General features: G+C 41.9%; 1 protein-coding gene across 1 annotated transcript in view; it reads right to left on the reverse strand.

Moving 5' to 3' along the window:
- The window catches only part of ADAMTS19 (ADAM metallopeptidase with thrombospondin type 1 motif 19), a gene marked incomplete at both ends in the record, with an annotated part of 271,867 nt that extends 260,170 nt beyond the window's left edge, over nucleotides 1–11,697 (reverse strand). Inside the window, 2 exons of the mRNA XM_080698493.1 lie at nucleotides 10,375–11,030; nucleotides 11,625–11,697. Of these exons, the coding sequence (XP_080554619.1) occupies nucleotides 10,375–11,030; nucleotides 11,625–11,697 (729 nt within the window). The remainder of the gene's footprint in view (nucleotides 1–10,374; nucleotides 11,031–11,624) is intronic.
- Between the last annotated feature and the right edge of the window lie 518 nt (nucleotides 11,698–12,215).

Below are 12,215 nucleotides of genomic sequence, written 5' to 3' on the forward strand. Positions count from 1 at the left end.
AACTCCAGTTAAATAGCTTATGTGTTCTCATGAGTCCTTGGGAATTTTAAATCTGTCAGTAGTTTGAAAAAGATAATTTAAAGCCAGGCTTCGTGGCGCAGGCTTGTAATCCCCAAGCTTGGGAGGTGGAGACAGGAGGATGGTGCAGGTTTGAAGCCAGCCTTGCTGGCTTAAGAGAGCCTGTTTCCAAATTTAAAAAATATAAAATAGGCCTGGGAGTGTAGTCTGGAGGCAGAAGGAGCCCCTGGGTTCCACCCCCAGTACCATCAAAAAAAAAAAAAAAAAGATCATTTAAAATATATCAGTAGCTAATCTTATACCTCATTAATCATTAGGGTGTTCAAAATTATCCCTTAATTATTCTAATAACAATCATTTTCAGGGAGAGAGAGAAAAGAAGCATTTACATTGTTTGAAGTTGAAATGATCAAAATTGAATTGAGTTTAAGCAGAAACTATCAAAATCCCAACGGGTTCTTTGCAGATACTGACAAACTGATCCTTAAATTTATATAGAAATGCCAAGGATTCAGAATAGCCACAACAGTTGTGAAAAAGAAAATCACAAGAGAAGGATTTAAATTTTTCAAATTCAAAATGTATGGTACAGATATAATGATAAAAATATAATTCAAAAGAATAGTGTTTTACTTAAAAATAAACCTTGCATGCACTATAGCATTTCATGAGGAAAGTAAGGTTTTTATAAACACATAGTGCTGAGAGATAAATGTGTGTGTGTGTGTGTGTGTGTGTGTGTGTGTAATTTAGACTCTTATGCAAAAACTAATGATTTATAGATTAAATGTAAAAGCTGCAATTATGAGAATCATAGAGAAACCTAGGACAAAGACCTTGTGACTTTGAGTTAGACACAGTGTTCTTAGAACAACAAAAGCACTCTCTCATAAGAGAAAAAAATGATAAGCTCATGTATCCATCTGCATTCTCAGTTATAAACTAAAAGACTTGACCATACAAGTAGAATAAGGAAGATTTGCTTACAGATTTCTTTGATGATATTGGGGTTCAGTCCGCGTGAGGTCAGGGACCATAGACCTCAGGGCATAGCAGGGGTGGGAAGCTGAGAGGGAAAGAACAAGGATTTGCTCCTCACATCATGGAGGCCAAAAGGGAGAGGGAGGGGAGAATGGACCATATATAACTCCCAAGGGCACAGCCCCAGGGACCCCACTTCTCCAACCACACTCTACCAGTTCAGGCCACCAACCCCCAAAATCCATTTAGATTTAGATTTATTCACTGCTGAGATTACAACTGTCATGGCTTAACTCTATCAAACCTGAATATTAATAAATGAGCCCCTTCACGGACATACTATAATTAACTGTAACAATTAGATTTTACAAATTTTTTTAATGACTTTAAAAGACACCATTAAGAAAATGAATACAGACCTGGGCGTGGGCGTGCACGCTTATAATCCCGGTAGTTGGGAGGCTGAGACAGGAGGATCACAGGTTCATGTGGTCAGCCTCAGCTACTTAGTGAGGCTCTATGCAGGCTCTTAGTGAGACCTGTCTCAAAATAAAGAAAAAAAGTAGGGCTGGGAGTATAGCTCAGAGGTAGATGTCCCTGGGTTCAATCCTCAGTACTACAAAAAAAAAGAAAGGGGAAAAAAAAAAGAAAAAGAAAAGAAAATGAATAGATACCAAAAGATTAGAAGGAAAAATTAGAAAATTATATACCTGATAAAGAATTTACAGATTGAGTATATCAGGATCTCTTAAAACTGAATAGTGAAAAAAAGATTAAACTGTCTAAAAAGTGGGCCAAGCTGGGAATAATGGTACGTGCCTATAATTCCAGTACTTGGGAGGCTGAGACAGGAGGACTACAGGTTCAATGGCCGCTTCAGCAATTTAGCAAGCTGAGGGGTTAGCTTGGAGGAAAAATACTCCCTGAGTTCAGTTCTTAATACTATCTCCCCCCAAAAGTGAGCAATTATTTTCCATATTTAACATAAAAATAAAATAGCAATTTTATTGCTATTTAAAATAACAGGGAGAGCCGGACGTGGTGGTGCACACTTGTGGTGCACACTTGTAATCCCCGCGCTTGGGAGGCTGAGACAGGAGGATCACACAAGTTTGAAGCCAGTGTCAACTGCCTTAAGAGACCCTGTTTCCAAATAAAAATATAAAATAGGTCTGGGAGTGTAGCCCGGAGGTAGAAGGCCCCTGGGTTCCATCCCCAGTACCACCAAAAAATAAAATAAAATAAAATAAAAAATAAAAAAATAACAGGGAGATACAACTGTACCCCCACAAGAACATAAGAATAATTACAGTAAAAAAAGACAATAGAAAGATTTGTTGAGGATTTGGAGAATTTGAACCTTTATTCATCATTGATTAGAATGTTCAAAAAAACTATAGTAATTTATAAAAAAAAGCTTGGCAGTCTATTGGAATATATAAACAAAGATTTAACATATGACCTAGTAATTCCACTCCTACATATCTTTTCAAGACTACAAATATATATTTAGACAAAGACTCGCATACCTATTTTGAATTGATAAAATTCAAACTGAAAACCTACAAGGACATAGAAAATATTTGTTAGTGAACAAAATGGGGCACTAAATAATTAAATGTTAAAATGACAGCCATTTCCACAGTGAATTACTCAAGCTTTAAACTGAAGCAATTATATTTATACATGATTTTTATTTCCACAATAAACTGCTCAGAACTTTCTCCTTGATGTAATAAAATTTGAAGTTCTATTTACTTTGCAAAAACACAGAGTCCAACAACAACCCAAAAACCTTAAATGTGTTTGTTGTTCATAAGTTCCTTTGCCAAAAACTTAATTGCCTATCTATGAGTTAGGCAAAGTAAAATATTTACTGGTAATATAAAATCCATATAATGAAAAGTACCAGACACATTTGAGTCACTATTATATGTATTCAAATTCAAATTATAATGGAAACAGATGAGATATACCTGCCTGTCTACTCTGCTCAGCTTATTAATTTTTGACTGTAAATTTGAATTGGATTTACATGATTCTTGACATATAAACTCAGAATGTGAATCAGTAGATAAGACCTGTTATTTTATTTCTGTAATTTGAGAAAGTTTATTGTTTAAGTTTACCCAATGTCTTCTTAATCAGAATACTGACAGTCCACCCTAGAAAATGTCTCACAAAGTATTTAAAATTTTCTCTTCATTGTTGATTTTCAAATATTTTTCTCCAGTGTGTCTCAATCCTTATGTATTTGCATCTGAACTTGGTGGTATGGTAGGCTCCTATTAATCAGGAACTCTGCTTTTCCTTTATTTTGATATGTTTTATTTATTATAATAATGATTATAAAGCAGTTGGAGTAATGCTATACCATAACACTGATGATGATTTGAAGTGATTTAAGTTTATTTACTTCCTGATTTTAGCATGGAAAGCAGACTTCACCTCTGATCTAACTTTGCATCTAAAGAGTAGAAAAACGTTCATATGGGCATTAATGTTCCATTATAGCATCTCCCAACAAGCTCATATTTATAGCCTGTTGAATAAGAATTGGAAATTCATAAAATACATTTTACCTGAATGTGTGAATTCCTGGGAGAATGTCAAGAAGACAAGGACAGGAGGTATCCAAGTTTACTATAATTATAGCTAAAAGAAAAAAGACAGGAAAGGAGTATAAAGCATTCAGAATTTCTCATGAAGTTTGGAGGACTCACAAATGGTCACTAAGGATCTTGAGCTCCATAGTTTTCAGAACTAGTAAAATGGCTGCTCTCACATTTTATCTTGCATGAGAATTCCCTTGGATTCTTTTAAAATAAATTCCTTAGATTTGAGGCTCAATCTGGAATCCTGATTTTTAATGGAGAATATCCATCATTGTCTACCTCATCAAACCTTCACCTCCCTGTTGGCCCCTACTTCTGAGTTTCTGATGCAGGTGTCTATATAGCACCCTTTAACAAACCAGGAAGTCTGGTCCAAGAGATGATGACTCTCTGAGCATGTGGTCATTTATTTTAGGTGCAGCTAGGCTGAATCAAGGAAACTAAAGCAATTCTTGAAAACATTCTTGTCATTTTTTTAATGTTTTCATGAAAGACAAAGTATTCTCTCCTCTTTCTTTCCCTTTCTCTCCTCTTTCTTTCCCTTTCTCTCTCTCTCTCTCTCTCTCTCTCTCTCTCTCTCTCTCTCTCTCTCTCCCCCCCTCTCTCCCTCCCTCCCTCCCCCTCATTCTCCTGCTCTTTCTCAGAAGCAATGGGAAAGAAAAATTTATTAATGCCCAAACTGTTCTGGATTCATCAATTTCATTCCTGATCATTTGAGTTAAAGTCTACACAGTTAATTTTATTGCAGATATATGTACATTAATTATGAAATGAAATCAAGTTTGTATTGCTGGAAAAGGCAAATATTAAACTATCTAATGCCGGAGGTCTTTCCTAACACAACCACATAATACTTTTGTAAAAATATCTGTGGAGCACTGGAATGGCTGAGCTCCCACTTTCTCACTTCTCTCAGTCTAGGGCTTGGCACTAGAATAAAGATGAGATTGAGACAAGATGATGTGCTCATTAAAGCTGCACTCTAAATGCACTCTTCACCAAATCATGGCCCTTGCGCTGCTAAGGTAAACCTTAAACTTACTCTCAGGAACCGCCCCCCTCCTAGCATAATCTAAAAGGGACTGCTGGTTCTCCCACATAAGTCAGGATCGCCACATTTCCCATAAGAAATCTGGAACTCCTCTGATTGTTTAGGAAATACATAAGAATAAATTTATCTGGAATAAAAATGCAATCATAATTAATCAGAAATATTTAATTGTGAATAAACTCAATAATGTGCTCTGTCTTAGTGTTGCTCTAAAAATTCATACTCCGATTAATATTTTATTTAAAATGTTTTGTTTTATGCCGGGCGTGGTGGCACACGCTTGTAATCCCCGTGCTTGGGAGGCTGAGACAGGAGGACTGAGCAGGTTCGAAGTCAGCCTCAGCTACTTAGTGAGGTTTTTAGCAACTTAGTGAGACCCTATTTCCAAATAAAATGTAAAAGAGGTCTAGGGGTATACCCCAGAGGTAGAAAGTCCCTGGGTTCCACCCCCAGAACCACCAAAAAATTTTTTTAAATAAAATTAAATGTTTTGTTTATGTTATGTTTAAGTTAATAACCCTCAATTCTGCAAATACAATTATCTTATTTAAATACAATTATCTTATATTAAACAAATTTTTTCTTGCAAAATGGGCCCATGCCAGAATTCTCCCCAGCAACTAGAATACAGATTGATACATGATTACATGGTTTATTAATTTTTAATGTAGAAAATAGCTTGTCCTATCAAATGTTTTTTATGTTTATTAAAATTCACTATAATTACTTACTTAATCATAACTGGAGAGCTGGGTATGGTGGCACAAGCCTGTAATCCCAGTGCTTGGGAGGCTGAGACATGAGGATTACAGGTTTGAAAGCAGCCTCAGCAACTTAGTGAGACCTTGTTACAAAATAAAAAGTAAAATAAAGCTGAGAGTATATTAGTATTAGAATTTTAATAGATTCTGCACAAAAGACTCTCAATTTGCTTTCCTGCAATGTTTAAGACTAAGTGTTCCCTAACTATGTGCACTGTGTATTTTCAATCTGCATAATATGTGCCAATCTTAAGTACCTAAATGATGTTTGAGAACATGTGCTTGACCTAGTTTAACAAAAATTTGAAAAAGATTGTGAAAGTTTGATATTTTCATCTCCTTTACTTCATAAACATTAAAAAGTTAACAATGATTATCTCTGAAAAAATTATAGATGGTTTATTTTATATACTTTGAAATTTTCTATATACCACATATATTACTTTGTAATTAAAATTTGTTTTTAAAAATACTAATATTTTAAGAGGTCTGAAATTAAGACTGAAGAAGATCAGAATTCTAAGAGAAAAATGAGCAAAAGATATGAAGATAAAGTTTACAGGTCTTTTTGAATAGGCGATCTTTGGATAGGCAATATCATCCAGTGGCTTGATCTCCAGGGCAGCCATGTCTAGAGGTGGGGCTTTGAGGAGGTAATTGGATCACTAGGTCTTCAAGCTCATCAGAGAATTAATCCATTGGTAAATTCATGATTTGGCCTTCTTGGGTATTGTTGGGAGGTAGTAGAAACTGCAGGAGTGGGGCCCAGATGGAAGTTGGTCACTGGGGGTGTGTCCTGGAAGAGTGTATCTTGCCCTGGGCCTCTCTGCTTCTTAGCTTCCCTGAGGTGAACAGTTTTCCTGGCCATGCCCTTGGCCATGTTTCTGCCTCATTACGGGACTAAAAGAAATGCAGCCAGCCGCCCAGACATGTACTGAAAACTCTGAAACCTTGAGCCAAAACAAACCTTCCTTCCTCTAGGCTGTTTTCACAGGTATTTGGTCACAGTGAAGAAAAACTGACTAATGCAATAGGAAAGTAAATGAGAACAAAAGACATAAAAAGACATTCAACCTTACCAGTAACAGCAAAACTTAAACTACCTGCAGATAAGACTTTACTATTAAAATTGATAAAGACCAAAAATGAGAACAACATTCATACTGTTAACACCACAGGGAAAAGAAGTATTTTAATAATCTGCTGGCCTAAGATCATCAAGTACTATGTCTTCACAAATTCCCAATACACATGTTCTAATTGATTTGTGTGGATATAAATTTGTTACTAGTATTTTTAAACATTTTTATGCCTATGTATCTGCTCTTCTTGGTCCTTATAATTTTGTTTAAGTATTCTAATTAGTCTATTAATCATGTTGCCCCGTGTATTGGTTAGCCAAAGTCTGATGGCTTTCTTTTCTATGGTTCATTTTCTTAAAAGTATGATATTCTTGGGTGTTATTTCATTGTTTTTGGCTTCCTGGTCATCTATTTGTTGTGACTGGCTCAGTTAACTCAGCTCTACTTCAGTTATTTGGAAACCTGCTACCAGGTACAAGGTGACATTAGCTCATCTTTTGAGAGTAAAGGCTCCCCATGCCCTGAGTATCACTGACATGCTCAGGAAAGCTTTGCCTCTGTTCTCTCCTCTCTTGCCTGGAAACACACATGTGCCTTCCACAGCTTGGCACAATTAGAAGGCAAAAAAAAAAAAAAAAAAGCAAGTTCTGCTGTTGCTCTGGGGTTCCCTGAATGCACAGCAGCACCCATGGCATGGCGCCCACCGTTCACAGGTGTCTTCTGATGTCAATATGTTTTCCATTAATCCAAGCCAAGCTGTGCTCAGTCTTCAGGAGATATTCAGAATGTGTGATGGACTGATGGCATTCTCTTAGAGTCATAATTAGATTTATTCAGAGTACCTTTTATATCATTTGTGAAATGTGGCTTGAGTGAAGAAGGCAAATGTGGGGTTGTGCTGTGGTCTTGGATCTTCCTCCATGTGTTCTTGTTGTATGTTCCAACTTCTCCATCCCTGCCCTGACACCTGCTCTCATACTGTTTCTGGATACAGGGACTTGTCCCATTTGGAGGTCCAAAACTCTTAACTTGCACGCTTACATAGAATACTTTCACTCGAGTAAAAAGTAAACTACAGAAAGAGAAAAATCAGTGGGAAGCAACCATGAAAAAGAAAGTAAACTACAGAAAGAAAAAGTAAACTACAGAAAGAAAAAAAGTAAACTACAGAAAGAAAAATTGATTCTACATCAAAAGGTAATAAAAATGGCTGCTAATGTTTAAATCTCTTAGTTTAAGCATCAGTGTGGTACTAGATTTAGTGACCAGTATTTATCATGCTGAAAAATTAATCTATATATTCAATCACAGGCAAAGTAGACATATTTTACTTTGGCCCACTGCTTAGGAGTGTTTGGAAACAATTCTTACATTATTTCAGGGAATTTGGCTTGTTTTTTAAAATTTTTAAAGACTATTGTTTAAAGTATAAATAAGTACTTTATGCGCTGTATGTTACTCAGTAATTTTTATTCTGTGTCTATTAAAAGCTAGACATCTTATATGTGTTGGAAATAAACCACCATGATAGTCAGCACTGATATATTTGCATGTCTCAGTCTATTATATTCCCCAGTTTATATTTGTGATACAGTTAGGCAGAAAAAGCCTATACTCTAATAGAAGAGATTTTTGTGGTTAACCTCAAATCAGTACACATTTTAGATCACTTCTTCCAACAGTATCTTCTGAACTAGTCACAGAATGAGCACGCACATGCTTATACACACACACACACACACACACACACACACACACACACACACTCTATAGTGTCCTTTTCATCAGCACATCCCCAAATGCAATACATTTTAGCCCCTAACACAGGATCTCAAATGCACTGAACACCCAATAGGATCATAATTTAATTATCTAATTTTCTGACCTTACTCATGGGAGAGGTAAAGAACTTGTCAATTCAGGGAACAAGCTGGGGTTCAGAGAACAAATTACGTTCTCTCTCCTAATCCACCAGCTCATAAAGGAAATGGGCTGGCATGGCAGAGTCTGGAGTCACAAGCTCACCCTTCTTGGCTAATTGCCTAACATTTTACTCAAATTCTGACTACTATACTGTATTGCTGGTAACGTCAGTTTTCCTCAATAACAAAGACTTCCCAGTTTAGAATATATACATATGTGGCTAATAGGAAAAGTGAGTAAAACCCAACATGATAAACAGGGATATAGGTCAAACTCTTATTCAGTCTATGAAAAACCTACTCATAATTCTAACTTTGCCCCCTTGAGTATAGAGAAAGGGCATAGCTCATTTGGAAAATCTGACCAAAAACCCACATTTCGACACAGTGAAATGCTTTATCCCCCATAGCTTTTACCACACCAGCAACTTTCTATATGTAATTATTTAATTCCTAGCCAAAAGCTACTGGACACTGAAATCCCCACAAAATGTTTTCCCCAGTGAAGTGTTCAAACATCAGTTCCACAGAAAACGTTTTTAAATGCTTTTCATGTAACTATTCCATGCCAATTTTTTTTAACTCAGGCCCCAAAATGCCCATATTTGAATATTCACCATCTGAACATCTATTTAAATATAGCCCTACCCAGCAGTTTATATCATGTGACTGTGGATCCTTAGGGGAGCATAGGTAAAAATTTCCAACTTCATGTTATTTGGATTTTAACCATCTTTTTCCATGTCATGGCTATGCATTGCTTTGATGGTGCTGATACTTTCTGCTATTCAGTGCTGTTGGGTTTCTCTGCAAATGACCAAGTTGCTTTTATATGAGATTGTGTGGATTTCACCAATGCCCCACTTGTGAAGAGCAAAATAAAGTCACAAATCGTGTGGCCATTTTTGATACCTTATGAGTTTTGCCTTAAAACGGTAGTAAAGGCCATGGTGGCAACAGTTATAAGGCAGCACGAATATACTTAATACCACTGACTTGTACCTACACAAATTCTTAAAATGGTAAATTTTATTTTATATATATTTTTAGCCCCAACAATCCCATGCACACACTAAGTAAAGACCAACTTATGGAAGTTAATGGTTATTTCAAACCCTGGATTACGACAGAGGAAGAAAAATTAAATGGGGCGTTTAGTCTCCATTCCCAATGGGCTTCTTAATAAGGCTTCCAGCCTTGCTACTTTCCGATATGGAGTGCAAAGAGAGGGGGGAAAAATGGAACTATTGCCCAATAAAATGTCACTCTTAGAAAAGAAAATGTTACCTTGAAGAACCCTAACCCTTTGGATACTGACTGGATTCCAGTGCCATCCACGTCCATTAGTGAACAACCCCAGCCTTTCAGATGACCCTCCCCTACTCTTGTCCTTGACAGAGGCAGGGAACAGGTGCCTAGCATGCCTGTGGATGCATTTAAATGTATACAGCTGTCAGAAGGCAATTATCTACAGAACTGTTCTGACACCTTTGAAGTAGGGCATGAAAAAAGAAAACCCTATAAGACAATAGATGAGAAACTGGGGGAGGGAGAGTGGGGAGCAACCATAAAAAAGATTTAGCAGTCGGCAGATCGGTTGATTTCAATCTGCTAAGAGACACCACGTGGTGGGCTTATTTTAGAAAATCAGGAGAACAGAAGAAGTTGAACCACCAGGGTCGAGAAGTATCAAGGAGGCAGATGGAAATTTATAAACATCTCGAAGGAGGCCATTTATGAACCCAGTAAGACTTCTGATTCACTGGTCTACCTTGGAGATATTCCATTGGAGGCAACCCGGGTAGATACCTGGGTGGTGGTGTTCTGAAAGAAGTTCCTTAAGGGACACTCTGGGAGGGGAGGTCCATGCAAATCAGCCCGGTGTGGGGAGAGGGGAGGAGGAGCAGCAGGGGATCTGGGGAGCCCCGGAAGGCTGGCGCTTACCAGGCCACCTCCGCAGGTGCTGAAGGAGGCCAGCGAGCCGGGATGCTGCAGCGCCGCCCCGGTGTAGAAGCAGGCGGCGTCGGGCGGCGCGGGAGGGCGCGTGGCGGATGCTGCCCCCGTGGGGCCGGGGCCGGGCGTCGGCCGCTGCTCCACCACGAAGCGCGGCGCCAAGAAGCGGCCGTCTCGGCGGAGCAGCAGGTACAGGTTCCGGGAGAAGGCCGGGATCCTCAGCAGCACCTCCTCGCCGTCGGGTTCAGCCTGCAGGGCCGGGGGCGGGGCCGGGGGCGGCTGCGGGGTCGGCGGCGGCTGCCACGAGGCCGGGGCGCCCGGGGGCAGCGCAGCAGCACCGCCGGGTCCCCGCGGCAGCTCCTGCGACTCCAGCTCCTCGTCCTCCTCGGCCCCGGGCGGTGGTGGAGGCGGGAACCCGGACTCGGATTGGCTCTCGGCGGGCTCCGCCAGCGGCGCGGGAGCCACGGAGCGCACCTCGCGGGAGCTGCCTGCAGCCGGAGCCCGGGCTGCGCCGCCGCCGCCCGCGCCGCGCACCCAGCTCGGGTCCGCGCTGCCCCCGCTGCCGCCCGCCGCGTCCGCCGGCTCCCGGCGCCAGAGTGCGGGAAACACGACTTCCCACTCCTCGGGGTCCGCGGCGAACTGCAGTCCTGCAGGCAGGGCAGACAGAAGTGCCGGGCTTAAAGCGCTGCGGTTCCAGTAGCCTAAGCATTCCCAGACTCCCACTCCGTGAAGATAGCAGGCGCTTACTTAAATGCAAAGGAGACCACCCGCCTGGCCCCTGAAATGTTTTGCAACCTCGGAAGCCTTGCGATCAGATTACAGATTCTAGCATTTTTTTTTTTTTTTTCAGAATAAAAGTGCGATGGGGGGTGGGGTGGGGGTGAGGGAGGAAGTGGGGCAGCAAAGTTTGGTGACCCCTGTTAGTTGACAAAAACCAGTGCAAAGAGTCCGGTACACTCCGGCGATTTCTAAAGTAGACGCCAGAGCCTACCTTCCAGTTTTCCCTCGGGTGCTGTGGGTGTACCTTTGCAAACCTTTGAAACCGACCATTCCACGGCTGGCTAAATAGAGGCCGGAGAGAGGTGCGCCCCTCTGCGGAGCTGGCCTGCTCAGCCGCAGCCGCACGCTCCTGGGCGCAGCCACCCGCTAAGCTCCTTCTGCACCAGCCCCGCTTCCCCGGGCGCGCCTCGCCTCCGCTGGGGAAGTTGCAAGGAGAGCTGGAGAGTCACCAGAGTCCTTACCTGAAACGATCGCATTGGCCAGGAACCCCAGCCGGTAAAGAAGCAAGCAGCTGCTGGTGTGAATCAGGCGCATCTCGCCGTCTTCCCCAGACCCCGCTGGCGCGGCCGCGCTTCTAGCCCCGCGCACGCTCCTGCGCGATCCGCCGCGGGCGCAGCCGCCTCCCCGGAGCGCTGGGAGGCCGGGCGGTGAATTTGCCCGGGCCCTTTGTCTGCCTGGGGTGGGGGGGCTGGGGGTAGGCTGTGTGACTCCCGGAGGCCGCCAGAGCACTGACGGGGTGGGTGGGGGAGGAGCGGGGGGAGGCAGCGCCGCGGCCCCGCAGCGCCCCGGCTCCCTGGCGAATTAGGTGATGAGTCTATTTTCTGTGTTCTGGACGTTGCAGGAGTTTCTGAGGCCGACTGGGCTGGAGCCGAAGCCCCACAGGACAGGCCGGAGGCGCTGGGTGGGCAGTGCTGCCTCTCGACCCGCGGAGAGCTGCCCGCGCGGCCAGGAGCGCCGTGCTGTCCCGGCCCAGCCTGGTGCCCGGGTCTCAGCAACTTGGCGAGCCAAGCTCCGCACGCTCCTCGCTCGGGACGCCAGGCTGAAGGCTCTAG

Source organism: Muscardinus avellanarius (assembly GCF_963383645.1).
Source record: "Muscardinus avellanarius genome assembly, chromosome: 7".
NCBI lineage: Eukaryota > Metazoa > Chordata > Mammalia > Rodentia > Gliridae > Muscardinus > Muscardinus avellanarius.